Source organism: Bison bison, unplaced genomic scaffold, assembly GCF_000754665.1.
Source record: "Bison bison bison isolate TAMUID 2011002044 unplaced genomic scaffold, Bison_UMD1.0 scf7180017864203, whole genome shotgun sequence".
NCBI lineage: Eukaryota > Metazoa > Chordata > Mammalia > Artiodactyla > Bovidae > Bison > Bison bison.
The window spans coordinates 6741597-6752020 of record NW_011494775.1 but is presented as its reverse complement, the minus strand read 5'-3'; the positions used below and the strand labels follow the sequence as shown (position 1 = coordinate 6752020).

At 58.7% G+C, this 10424-nt stretch overlaps 2 protein-coding genes across 5 annotated transcripts; both read left to right on the top strand.

The window, feature by feature from the left end:
* The first annotated feature begins 20 nt into the window (after positions 1 to 20).
* On the top strand, positions 21 to 4522 carry CIRBP (cold inducible RNA binding protein). Of its 4 annotated transcripts, none has more exons than XM_010844575.1 (8): positions 21 to 1052; positions 1138 to 1244; positions 1338 to 1476; positions 1553 to 1634; positions 1719 to 1786; positions 3308 to 3422; positions 4023 to 4156; positions 4311 to 4522. In XM_010844575.1, exons 1-8 carry the CDS (start codon positions 950 to 952, stop codon positions 4505 to 4507), a joined length of 945 nt encoding a protein of 314 aa, XP_010842877.1. In that variant the 5' UTR covers positions 21 to 949; the 3' UTR covers positions 4508 to 4522. The 4 variants fall into 4 exon arrangements, with proteins under 4 accessions (XP_010842877.1, XP_010842878.1, XP_010842880.1 ...); XM_010844576.1 differs by having other exon boundaries at positions 23 to 1052; positions 4314 to 4522; XM_010844578.1 differs by lacking the exons at positions 3308 to 3422; positions 4311 to 4522 and having other exon boundaries at positions 39 to 1052; positions 4023 to 4110.
* A 950-nt stretch (positions 4523 to 5472) lies between these two features.
* On the top strand, positions 5473 to 8352 carry LOC104991893 (chromosome unknown open reading frame, human C19orf24). Its single transcript, XM_010844574.1, has 3 exons — positions 5473 to 5780; positions 7076 to 7192; positions 7984 to 8352. Coding segments are annotated over exons 1-3 (393 nt in total). The 5' UTR covers positions 5473 to 5505; the 3' UTR covers positions 7985 to 8352.
* Positions 8353 to 10424: the final 2072 nt, after the last annotated feature.

The following is a 10424-nucleotide window of genomic DNA, read 5'->3' as shown; positions in this document are numbered from 1 at the left end:
GCCCCGCCAGCGGCGAGGGGCAGCGTAGACTGGGTAGAGTCGTGGCCGGACGGCATTCCCTGTGGGCCAGGCCTGCCGCGAGCGTGACATCTCCGTAAAATGGCGGGCGCGAGCGCGGGACAGCGCCTATCGAAATGGCGGGAGCGCCGATACCCGGATGGTGTGGCGCAGGACGCGCGCGGGGGCGCATGCGCATGTTGGGCGTGGCCGGGCCAGGGCTCCTCCCCGCCTTCCTATTGGTGTTCTGCGAGGGCAACACGGCCCCGGTGCTAGCCACGGCTTAAGTTTGGGTCCTAGTTTCGCGGCTGCAGGTCGCCTTCTGGCCTGTTTCTGGCCCCTCAGCGGAAGCCTGTGTTCCATAAAGGGTCAATCTAAGCACCGCCCCACAATCCCGCCCTGCGTTGGCATCCCAGCGCAGAACCCCCCGCGCCCCCTGCCACTCCCTGCACAGTACCCTCCAGTGGACCGAGCACTTTGCCATGATGGTCTAGTTAGGACTTAATCCTCCGGTGTTTGCAAAGTGCGGAAGCCAGGCTGCACTCAGCCCGTGGCAATGGTGGTCGATGCCCTCTTTAAGGGTCCAGTGTTAAACCTCCTGTGAGGCTGTTAACTAGCCTGGAGTTTTGGGGCCCCATGGTCAAGTAGCACTGAGGAGCGAGGCAGAACCGTGGTGTGGACCCAGCTCTCGGAGCTCCGGGTTTTGACTGAGAGGGGTGGACTTGCCCCACGTACAGAGTAGAGGCAAGGGGCCCGAGTGATAAAGGAATTAAGGGCTTGTTTGAGATGAAGTACTGGGTGTGGGCTTGGGACGGTTAAAGGGCAGCAAAATAATTTCTCACGGTTTCCCCCATGAGCATATGTTACTTGTATAAAGTAAAATAGGGAGGGGTGAGTTTGGAAGCCCCTGCCCGACCTCAGAGTATTTCAATGGTGTTTGCCTCAGGCCACCATGGCATCAGATGAGGGCAAGCTTTTCGTCGGAGGGCTGAGTTTTGACACCAATGAGCAGTCACTGGAGCAGGTCTTCTCAAAGTATGGACAGATCTCTGAAGGTGAGACTGGTGCCAGAGGAGGTGGCTGAGCAGGGCTGCATACAGGGAGGGCGGGGTCCTGACCTCAGACCTCTCTACTGCACAGTGGTGGTCGTGAAAGACAGGGAGACCCAGCGATCCAGGGGCTTTGGGTTTGTCACCTTTGAAAACATCGACGATGCCAAGGACGCCATGATGGCTATGAATGGGAAGGTGAGGGGTGGCCACTTTGGGGTCCGGAGGGTCTGGGCTGCAGACCTAGGGCGGGAGGTACAGAGGCTTACCGTGTTCACTCTTGGTCTCCAGTCTGTGGATGGGCGGCAGATCCGGGTGGACCAGGCAGGCAAGTCATCTGATAACCGATCCCGTGGATACCGCGGTGGCTCTGCTGGAGGCCGGGGCTTCTTCCGTGGGGGCCGGGGCCGGGGCCGTGGTTTCTCCAGAGGTGAGTGCCACCTGTGGGGATGAGGTGGGGGGCATTGCTGCAGGAGCTCACACTTTTCCTTCTGTGCCCTCTGTAGGAGGTGGGGACCGTGGCTATGGGGGCAGCAGGTTCGAGTCCAGGAGTGGGGGCTATGGAGGCTCCAGAGACTACTACAGCAGGTGGGGGCAGCGGTCCTGCAGAGGGTGGGGGCTGGTGGAAACCCCCTGAGGTGCCCTTCATGCCCATCTATGTCCTTTGTGCAGCCGGAGTCAGGGTGGCGGGTACGACCGGAGCTCTGGCGGGTCCTACAGAGATAGCTACGACAGTTATGGTAAGTGGCGCTCCAAGGGCTGGTGGTGGGAGTTCAGTGCGCCTCAGTGCACTCTGCCAGCCTCGATCAGAGCTGGTTACTTTGCTGACCCTGTAAGGGACAAGATTGTCCTCTCATGTCTCGGTGCCAGCAGCCACTTCTGACCAAGGAGAAAAGGGAGATCCAGGGCTTCCGAGCAGAGTGGGCAGGCAGCATCCGTGCGTGTGGGCCACGGCCACCCTCGGCTATGGGGGGGTTGGTTGCTCCTGAGGCTGCAGGGCTGGGCCCCGAGGGCCGGGCCAGGCGTGGACTGCTGCCTCTTGCCGTCTGCTTCTGCGCCTTTACACTGTGCCTGCTTCTTGTTCTCAGCTACACACAACGAGTAAAAATCCTTCCTGATCGAGATCGTCCTTCCAATGGCTGTGTGTTTAAGGACTTGGGGAGCGCCGCTGCATCGTTAGTGTGTAGTGACCACGCCTCCTTGTGCCCACTTCTGTAGTCTTGTTGGTTCTGATCTTGTCAAACACAGCCTGACTGCTTCTGACCCCCAGATGGCCTCACTGCTGCCCTTTGCTTTTTAAGGAAGTGCTTTCTGTTTTTAAGGGTTTTTAAATCGTTTGGAAACGCACTTCTGGTTTTACTTTTAACCTTTTTACTACTAGCCAAGAGATTTTTTAGAAAATAACTGGGGGTTATTTTGTTTTTGGTTGTGTTGCTATTTTCGTTTCTTTTCAGCGGGGTCAACCCCGTGAGGTTGCTCTTTTTTGAGGTTGAACGAACTCTGGATCCGCTCTCTTTGTCGGAAGCTGAGCAAGCTGTGGCTTTTTTCCAACTTGGTGTAACATTTCTGAGTGTAGCGTGGTCAGACTGTGCAGGAGGCAGTGGAGGTGCCCGGGCTGCCCGCCTGTCCTGGGCGACCCACAGTCCCCAAGAGGTTCTTGACAATGTGTGTTTATATTGTCCTTTTTTACTGGAAGTCATACACATATGCCATCACTGTTGTATTTGAAGTGGTTGAGGAATCCTTGTATGCCGTTTTCTTTGGCTTCACGAAGCTGATTAAAAGACTGTCTGAATGAACCTCGCTCTGAGCATCTCCCTTTGATCGCACCACACGCGTCCTGCTGCCAGCTTGAGGCAGGCAGAGTAGAGCAGAGCTGGCAGCTAGAGGACTAGGGCTGCCATCCTGCCTGCAGCTCCCAGGGCTAGAGGAGGAAGGTAGAGCCAGTGATGCTGGCTGGGCCCCTGTGACCACTGACTGCCCCCACCCAGTTAGGCGAGCAGGTGGGTGATGGGAGTGGGCTCTCGGACTGCAGGACAGCCCCGGGATTCTTCTGGCCGTGGCAGCTGGAGGGCTCGATGGGCGGGCAGCCTAGCAGGGACAGTGGACATGGGGGCGCCCAACGCTGACCCTGAGCCCCTTAATCTAGAATCAGGCCAGAGAGCGAGCGGATGCAGACAGTGTCCCTGGGTGACCACAGACTGACTGGCTCATTAGCTAGCTCTGCTGTTGCTTTACAAGTTCTGAGCATTCTCTGCTAGCCTATGGAAGCTGCAGCCCCTCGGAGGACAGAAGTGTTGTGCGCCCAACAGAACCCTCTGAGACGCAAGCCGCTCCCTGGGCTAGCTCATATGTGGAGATAGTCCTGTCACCGAGGTAACTCCTTTTGCTCGTCCGCATTCCTCTTCTCTCGGGCGCTCATATGAAAGCCATATTACCCGGGGAATGTTCCTTTGACTTTTTTTTCTATTTTTTTTCCTTTTTTTTTTTTTTTTTAATAAAAACAAGGTGGAACCAAAGGCAGGCCCCGGCCATTTGCCCTTCCCCACCTGCAGCCAGGTGAGCAGCCTGGGCAGTTGAGTTTCACCAGTAGGTTCCACCCGCTAGTAGGATTGGAGACCACCAAACGCCCTGCCTTTTGGAATTTTTTGTTCATCAATTGACTGTCTTTTCCAGACCTCTTTAAGTCACACTCCTAACTAGTTCTCTATGGTGTCTGCTGCTGCCATGACATTTTTCCCAGAGCTTGTGCCGTTTTCTAAGCAGCTCCGTCCCAAATAGGTGGCTGGCTCTGCTTAAGAGTGGAAGGTAGCCTGGCCCACCTGAAAGGCTCAGGCCTGCCCATGGTGGGGCCTCAGGTTGGCCCCGATGACTAGCTTGAGACCCTCCCAGGAGCTGTGGATTGTTCTGGGGGGAGGCAGGGAGGGGAGCTCAGCTCTGCCAGGGGTAAGGGCTAACATTCGTTTGCTTTGGCAGGTTGAATGGAAGTCAGTGTGACCCGGAGGAAGTGTGGCCTGAGAACAGTGTTGACCTGGGGTCCCTGTCCCAGGAGGGACTCTACCCAGGATCGAGCCAGAGGCACGGATGCCTGCCCTCGCAGCCCGTCGCCTGTAAGTGCTTCCCGGGGCGGGAGGCATGTGGCCCTTTGGCCCAGGCCCTTGCAGTGGGTTCTCCCCTCCTGGCAGCGTGATCCACTGGGGACAGCATCTTCACTTCTTGCCGGAGTAGCCCTTGTGCTCCCCCCAATCCCTCCTGTCTTTCCAGCAGATGTTTTACTGGCAAGGTTGGGGCACGGGGTTCAAGGTGCTCCAGGAGGACAGGCCTGTGGTGCTGGCATGGTGGTGTGTCCTCACCGGCGATGTGACAAGAAAGCGTGGAAGTCACGTTTGAATAAAGGGATGGTGTGTCCACCCACAAATCTTGAGTCTTGTTTGGGGTGTGGTGTGGAGGGCGGACACTGATCCTGCAGGGGTGGTCCAGATGGAAGGGGCGGGGAGGAGAGTCCACTGGAGAAAACCCTTTTTGGCCTCTGTTCTGGGCATGAGCTGGAATCAAACCAGGAAGACCAGCTTGGCAGCTCATTGCCTTCTTGGGCAGTTCTCCTGGGACTGTTCTCTCAGGGTCTGAGAGGGTGTGGCAAGCCTGAGCAGAGGAGGAGGTAGTCCCTGGGGCCCCCCATCCCAGGGGGAAGGCACCTCTCCCAGAGCCCAGGCTGAGGTCTTGGCAGTGACCGTGGACATCTTCATCTTTGCAGCCCATGGGGCTGGCCTTGCTCCCAAGCTGCTTGCTTTCTGCCCCAGTCTTGGGGTACAGAACCTTAGGGTTGAGCCCTGGTTCCACTGCCTCGGGTTCTGGGCTGGTTGTGTCAACTCTGAGCAGGGTGTGGCCCTGTGAGGTCCAGGTCACTGGCTTAACCCCCTCTTCTCCCACGGGATGTGTTTGGTCTCTTCTGGTCCCCCCGCCCCCAAAGGCAGGATGTGCAGGTTCGGGGCCTGGATGTCTCCTCCACGGGAGAATCAGGCCCAGTGTGCTACTGCGCAGGTGTCACCGTAGCCCAGAGTGAGTTGGGTGGGGACGCAAGTGTTCCCAGGGCCCAGGTGGGAGGGAGGCCCGCCGGGTTCGGTCGCACCTGCCTCCGCATCAAAGTCCCTGACATTGGTGGGTGTTCCCGATAACCCGTCCCCGGCGTGGTGGGCGGGGCGGCCGCGGTGCTCACGCTCCTGTCGGGGTACAGGACTGAGGCTCTGAGCTCTCGGGGGCAGGCTGAGCGAGGAGCCGGCGAGCTCGGGACGCGGGGAAACTTAGGGGCCCAGATGAAGTGAGGTGCACGGCCGGGGGCGTGGCTAGGCGTTTCCGGCTACGAGGCCAGCCCCTGAATCCCATTGGCTGACACTGCCCCGCGCCACTGAATGACAGCCCCTAAGAGGGGGCGGGGCGCAACTAGCGTTTCCGCCGGGCCATGGGGCCGCGCTTGCTACCGCCGCGGCTCCTGCTGCTGTCGGCGCTCTTGCTGCCGCCACTGCTGTACGGAGCCGAGGATACGCCCCCGTCACCACAGGCCACGTTGTCGCCGCCGCCGCCCGTCGTGACGAACGGGAGCCAGCCGGGTGCACCGCACAACAACACACACCTGTGGCCACTGGGCTCGCCGGGCTCGCCGCTGCTGCGCTCTCTCTACGTGGTCACGGGCCTCATCGTCCTGGCCGCGCTCTACTTCCTCATCCGGGCATTCAGGTGCGTCAGGCCCACGCCGCCGCCGCCCGGGCGCAGCCAATCCTCGCGCGCCTCGCGCCCCCACGTGCTTAGGCTCCTGAAGCCTAGTGCGCCAGCGTCACGTGGGTGGGTGCGGTAAGAAAATCACGTGATGCACTATTATTTTTCTGAGTTTGGGTGCTGCTGCTAGTTTTCTAGAGGGAGCCACGGAGGCGGGAGGTTATGGGTTGTGTAGGGCACCGGGAGTCTCCGGAACACTATGCGGCTCCGCCAGCCTGGCGACGAGCGTTGCGGCCACCAATCCAATTTGCGTCTGCGAGCTGGGGCTGGCCGCAACGTTCGCTGTGGTTGACGCTCACAGCCCGGCCGGTGCCAGACCGGAGCCTGCCCCTGCTCTTTGCTGCTCCTGTTCAGTCCAGGGCTGGCCATGATTATCAGTGTCTAGGTTCTGCCCTTGCTCCCCCAAGAGTTGAGGACCTTTTTGCTTTTCCCGCCTACAATACGGGAGACCTGGTTTTGATCCCTGAGTTGGGAAGATCCCCTGGAGAAGGGAAAGGCAACCCACTCCAGTATTCTTGCCTGGAGAATCCCTTGGACAGAGGAGCCTGGCAGGCTACAGTCCATGGGGTCGCAAAGAGTCAGACACACTGAAGCGACTTCACTTTCTTTCACTTTGGTTTTCCCGAGGCATATCCCCTGCCTGGTGCAGGCCCTTTGCCCCCTCCTCGGGCCCCTGATCTCCGCATTTGGCTTCCTCTCTGGGGTTGATCTCCAGAGAGCCTGTGTCCCACAGAGTTGACCATGTTCAGGCGCTCTCAACGGGCATTTTCTGTCTTCCTCGAACACTGCTGTGGGTGCACAACGCTTGTCTCTATGTCAGTGCACGCTGTATCCATCGTAGAGGCCTCAGAGAGACCTCGCGGTTTTCCTGGTGGTGGTCAGGAGCCAGAGCTTCTGTCTGAGACAGCTCTCCACTTGATGTTTCTGGCAAACCCTAATACTTTCTCTGAGATTCAGTCTTCTTATTTGTATAGTGGGATAACAACATCCCCCCCACCCCGCCCCCACCAAGGGTCCTAGCTCCCGGGCCTGCCAAGGGAGATGTCCATCCACCTTTTGTTATTGACATAAGAGCAATTGATAATCGTTGTGACCATTGTGAGAAGAAATGCAATTAGGCCGGGAAAGTACACTGCAAGGCTTTGGGAATCATGGAGAGGAGGATTATGGGAAAAGGTGGGAAGCTGGACAGGGGGTCAGCAGCTTCACGGAGAGGTCGTGAGAGAGTCACTGAGTGAGCCTGGGCCTGCTTTCAGATTGAAAAAGCCACAGCGGAGGAGATACGGGCTCCTGGCCAACACCGAGGACCCCACCGAGATGACCTCGATAGACAGTGACGAGGAGACAGTCTTTGAGACAAGGAACCTGAGATGGTAGGGTAGCACTCTACACACTTTCAGGGGCTCCTTGGGTGGGTGGAGGGTGGGATCAGCAGGAAGAGAGTCAGGTGGACCACCTGTGCCTGTGCTCAGTGTAGTCAGCACCCAGCAGCAGGGGTGGGCCTGAAGTGAGCACTGCTTTGCCGTCACAGGCTGCGTGGCCTCATCTGAGGCCCCTGTCTCACCGTTTCAGTTTCCCATTTCTTTAACATGGGAACCAGCTGCATGGCTGGAGTAGGTGAGCACTTCCTCTGTGCCTGACACTGAAGGCCAAGATCAGTGTCAGAGATAGAGGATGCCTGCCAGGTGCTACCAAAGCTGGTGGATGGGTCTGAGACTGCCTCTCCACCGCCCAGCCCTAGGAAGAGTGTCCCAGGCACAGGGAGCAGCAGAGACAGAAAGGGGGCTGACAACTGAGGTGACCCAGGGGCTCTGGGCTCAGGGCCAGCGGCCGCCTGAGCGGGATTGATGGCCCCTTTAACCCCAGCATGTTACGGGCTCAGTCCCCGAAGCTTGGAGACCGTAGGACAATTCTGACTTTCCGGCCCCCCTCCCACACGTAGAGGGAGGCGTGGGTATGGTCGCGAATCCCTCTGGTGTCTGCATTTCCTGACTAGGGCACCTACTCCCTTTCCTCCCAGGTCTGGAGTCGGCAAGGCCTGCAGGCTGGGGGCGGGGGCTGGGATGTTAGAGGGCTCAGCACTCAGCCTCAAACACAGCTGAATGGGGGCAGAGCGGGGTGGGGTTACCCACATTTCTCACCACCTTCTACCCCTCCTTTCCAGATGTTTGGTCCAGGAAGGCAGCATTTCCAGTGGCCCTGGGGGAAGGACGAAAGGCAGGGGCCCTCCCAGTGCTTGGAACACCCTGCCTGGACCAGAGAGCATGTGTGGGCCCTCCCGGCCCACTGGAAGCCAACTCAGCCCTCCCTGCAGACAGGGCTGCCCAGGTTACTGGGTGGAAGCCAGAGGGGCACTGGCAGCCCTATGCAGGACTCTGAGGCCCCTGGCCATGATGTGACTTATACCAGTCACCCTCCCTGGTGGGAATGCGGCAGCCCCAGGCTGAGGCCTGGAAGGCGGGCAGGCTGGGTGTCCTGTCTGGGGGCACCGTTCCTCTGGGGCGGGGACAATAAAGGCAGCAGTGCTTTTGTAGCCGGTACCCAATTCCACAGCGGGCCAGACCCAGTGCCCCTGGCTCACGGGTGGGGCAGGGGGCAGCAGATCTGGGTCCATGTCAGCCTGTTCTCCCACCTGTGACCATCTGGATCATCCCTAACTGTTTAGAGGGTCCCATGCAGAATCCCACAAAGGAGGGGGAAAGATGGAGGAGACCTGCCCCCACCTGCCTGGAAGAAGACTCTGCCACTAGTTATCTCTAGGCTTAGTAAAGGAGAACTCCTATTCGTCCACCAAACTGCTTAAGGGCTCCCCTTCCAGGCCAGCTTCAGCCCAGGGCCCCTCAAGGGCAATGTCCTCTGCTTCACCACACACTACTACTCCAGGGCCATTTCTCACAGAGCCCCAGGCTGCAGCATCCAGGTCTGGAGCCAGCCAAGGCTCCCCGTGCCTACTCTGTCTCTCTCTTTTCAGCCTCCAGTGAAATCACTGGTGAACTTGATCCCCCATCCCAGGCAATCTGTGCTGGCACTCAGGCCTCTGTCCTGGCCTCCCGAGTCCCACGGAGACACTTGAATTCCACAGCGTGTGGCTCAGTGCCCATCCTGGCCACCTCAGTCCCATATTTGGATCTTGAACCCCTTTCAGGCATCTGAGTCCCATCAGGGCAACTGATCCCCATTCTGGGCACCTGAACCCCTTAGGGGTACCTCAGTCCCCATCCTGATCATCTGGGATTCATCCTGGCACCTGATCTCATGGGGGTGTTTCAGTCCCCATCTTGGCCATCTGAGGCCCATACTGGTCACCTGAGTCCCATTGGAGTACCTTGGTTCCCATCTTTTGTGATGGGCTTGATGAGTTCCTCTGTGGGCCTTGTTTCTAAGCAGAATCTGGCTCTGGCCTATTCCCCCCTGGACCCTATAAATTTGGTTGTGGGAAGCAGGACCAGTGTGGCTGGCCTGTAGCTCTCTGCCCAGCCTGAAGTTACCCTCAGGCCTCTGGCTGAAAGCATGGAGGCCACGTTGTTAGAAGGAGCTGTCATCAGAGGGGGCTGCCACCAGGTGGCAGCCTTGTGCTGCACAGTCTACCCAGGTGTGGCCTGAGCCAAACTGTACAGGTGGGGAAATAGGTTCGGCTGGGGGCCCTGTTTCTCACACCTCAACTCCACCTTGTTGCCATGTCCACCATGGGATGGTCTGAGCTTGCTGCCCATTCAAGCCTCGTCAGCCCCTCTGGCCAGTCTCCCTCAGACCTGCTGACCCTTCCTGCCCAGCCTGAGCCTGGGTTCCTGAAGAAACACCATCTCTGTCACAGTCAGCTGGTCCCCCCTCCCTCCAGCCGGGGTCCTTTGCCTTGGCCCCCAGTTGACTTTCTTCTCTGTTGGCAATATCTCCCATCATGCCCCAAGGCTGTTCACAATTCCTCTTCCCTTTCTGATGCGCTACTGCCACCTCCAGGAGGTCTTCCCTGACTGCCTACTACCATTCTTTGGGAGAGCCCTGTACAGAGTGGCCAGCAGGTCCCCAGTAGCCAGGGAAGGTTGAGGAACTGAGGCCACAGTCCCAGGGAGGTACTGAGATGACATCCCCGAACCCAACCCCCCTGCGCTCTCCCCATCTGTTCGCCCTGTGGGTCTTTCCACACATCTCTGCTTTTTTGTCTCTGTGTCTCTGTCTTTATTTGATTCTGAAGCCTTGCTCACCTCCCTATTGGTGTCTCTCACCATCTGCACTGCCTCTCCCTTGGCCCCCCTTCATTTCCGTCTGTCCCTCTCTGTCACTCGGGCTCTCTCTGTGTCTGACTCACTGGGACACACTTTTAACAGGCACGCAGACACCGTCCACGGCCCCCCCACCCTGTGATCTGCGCCCCTTTCCCACAGCTCTGAGCGATTTCTCCAGCTTCAAAAGGCACATTAATTACTCTAATGAGGTCAGGAGAGACCCCACGCTCTGCCATCCGGAGCTGGGAACACACCGCGTGCCCCCCCAGCCCCGTGCCTCCTGCCCGTCCCCCTCGGGTGAGAAGGGGAGCCCCGCCCGCTACCTGGCCCCTGCGCCTGTTAGCGCAGTTAGCGCCCGCACCAGTGCCCCCCCCCGCCCCCC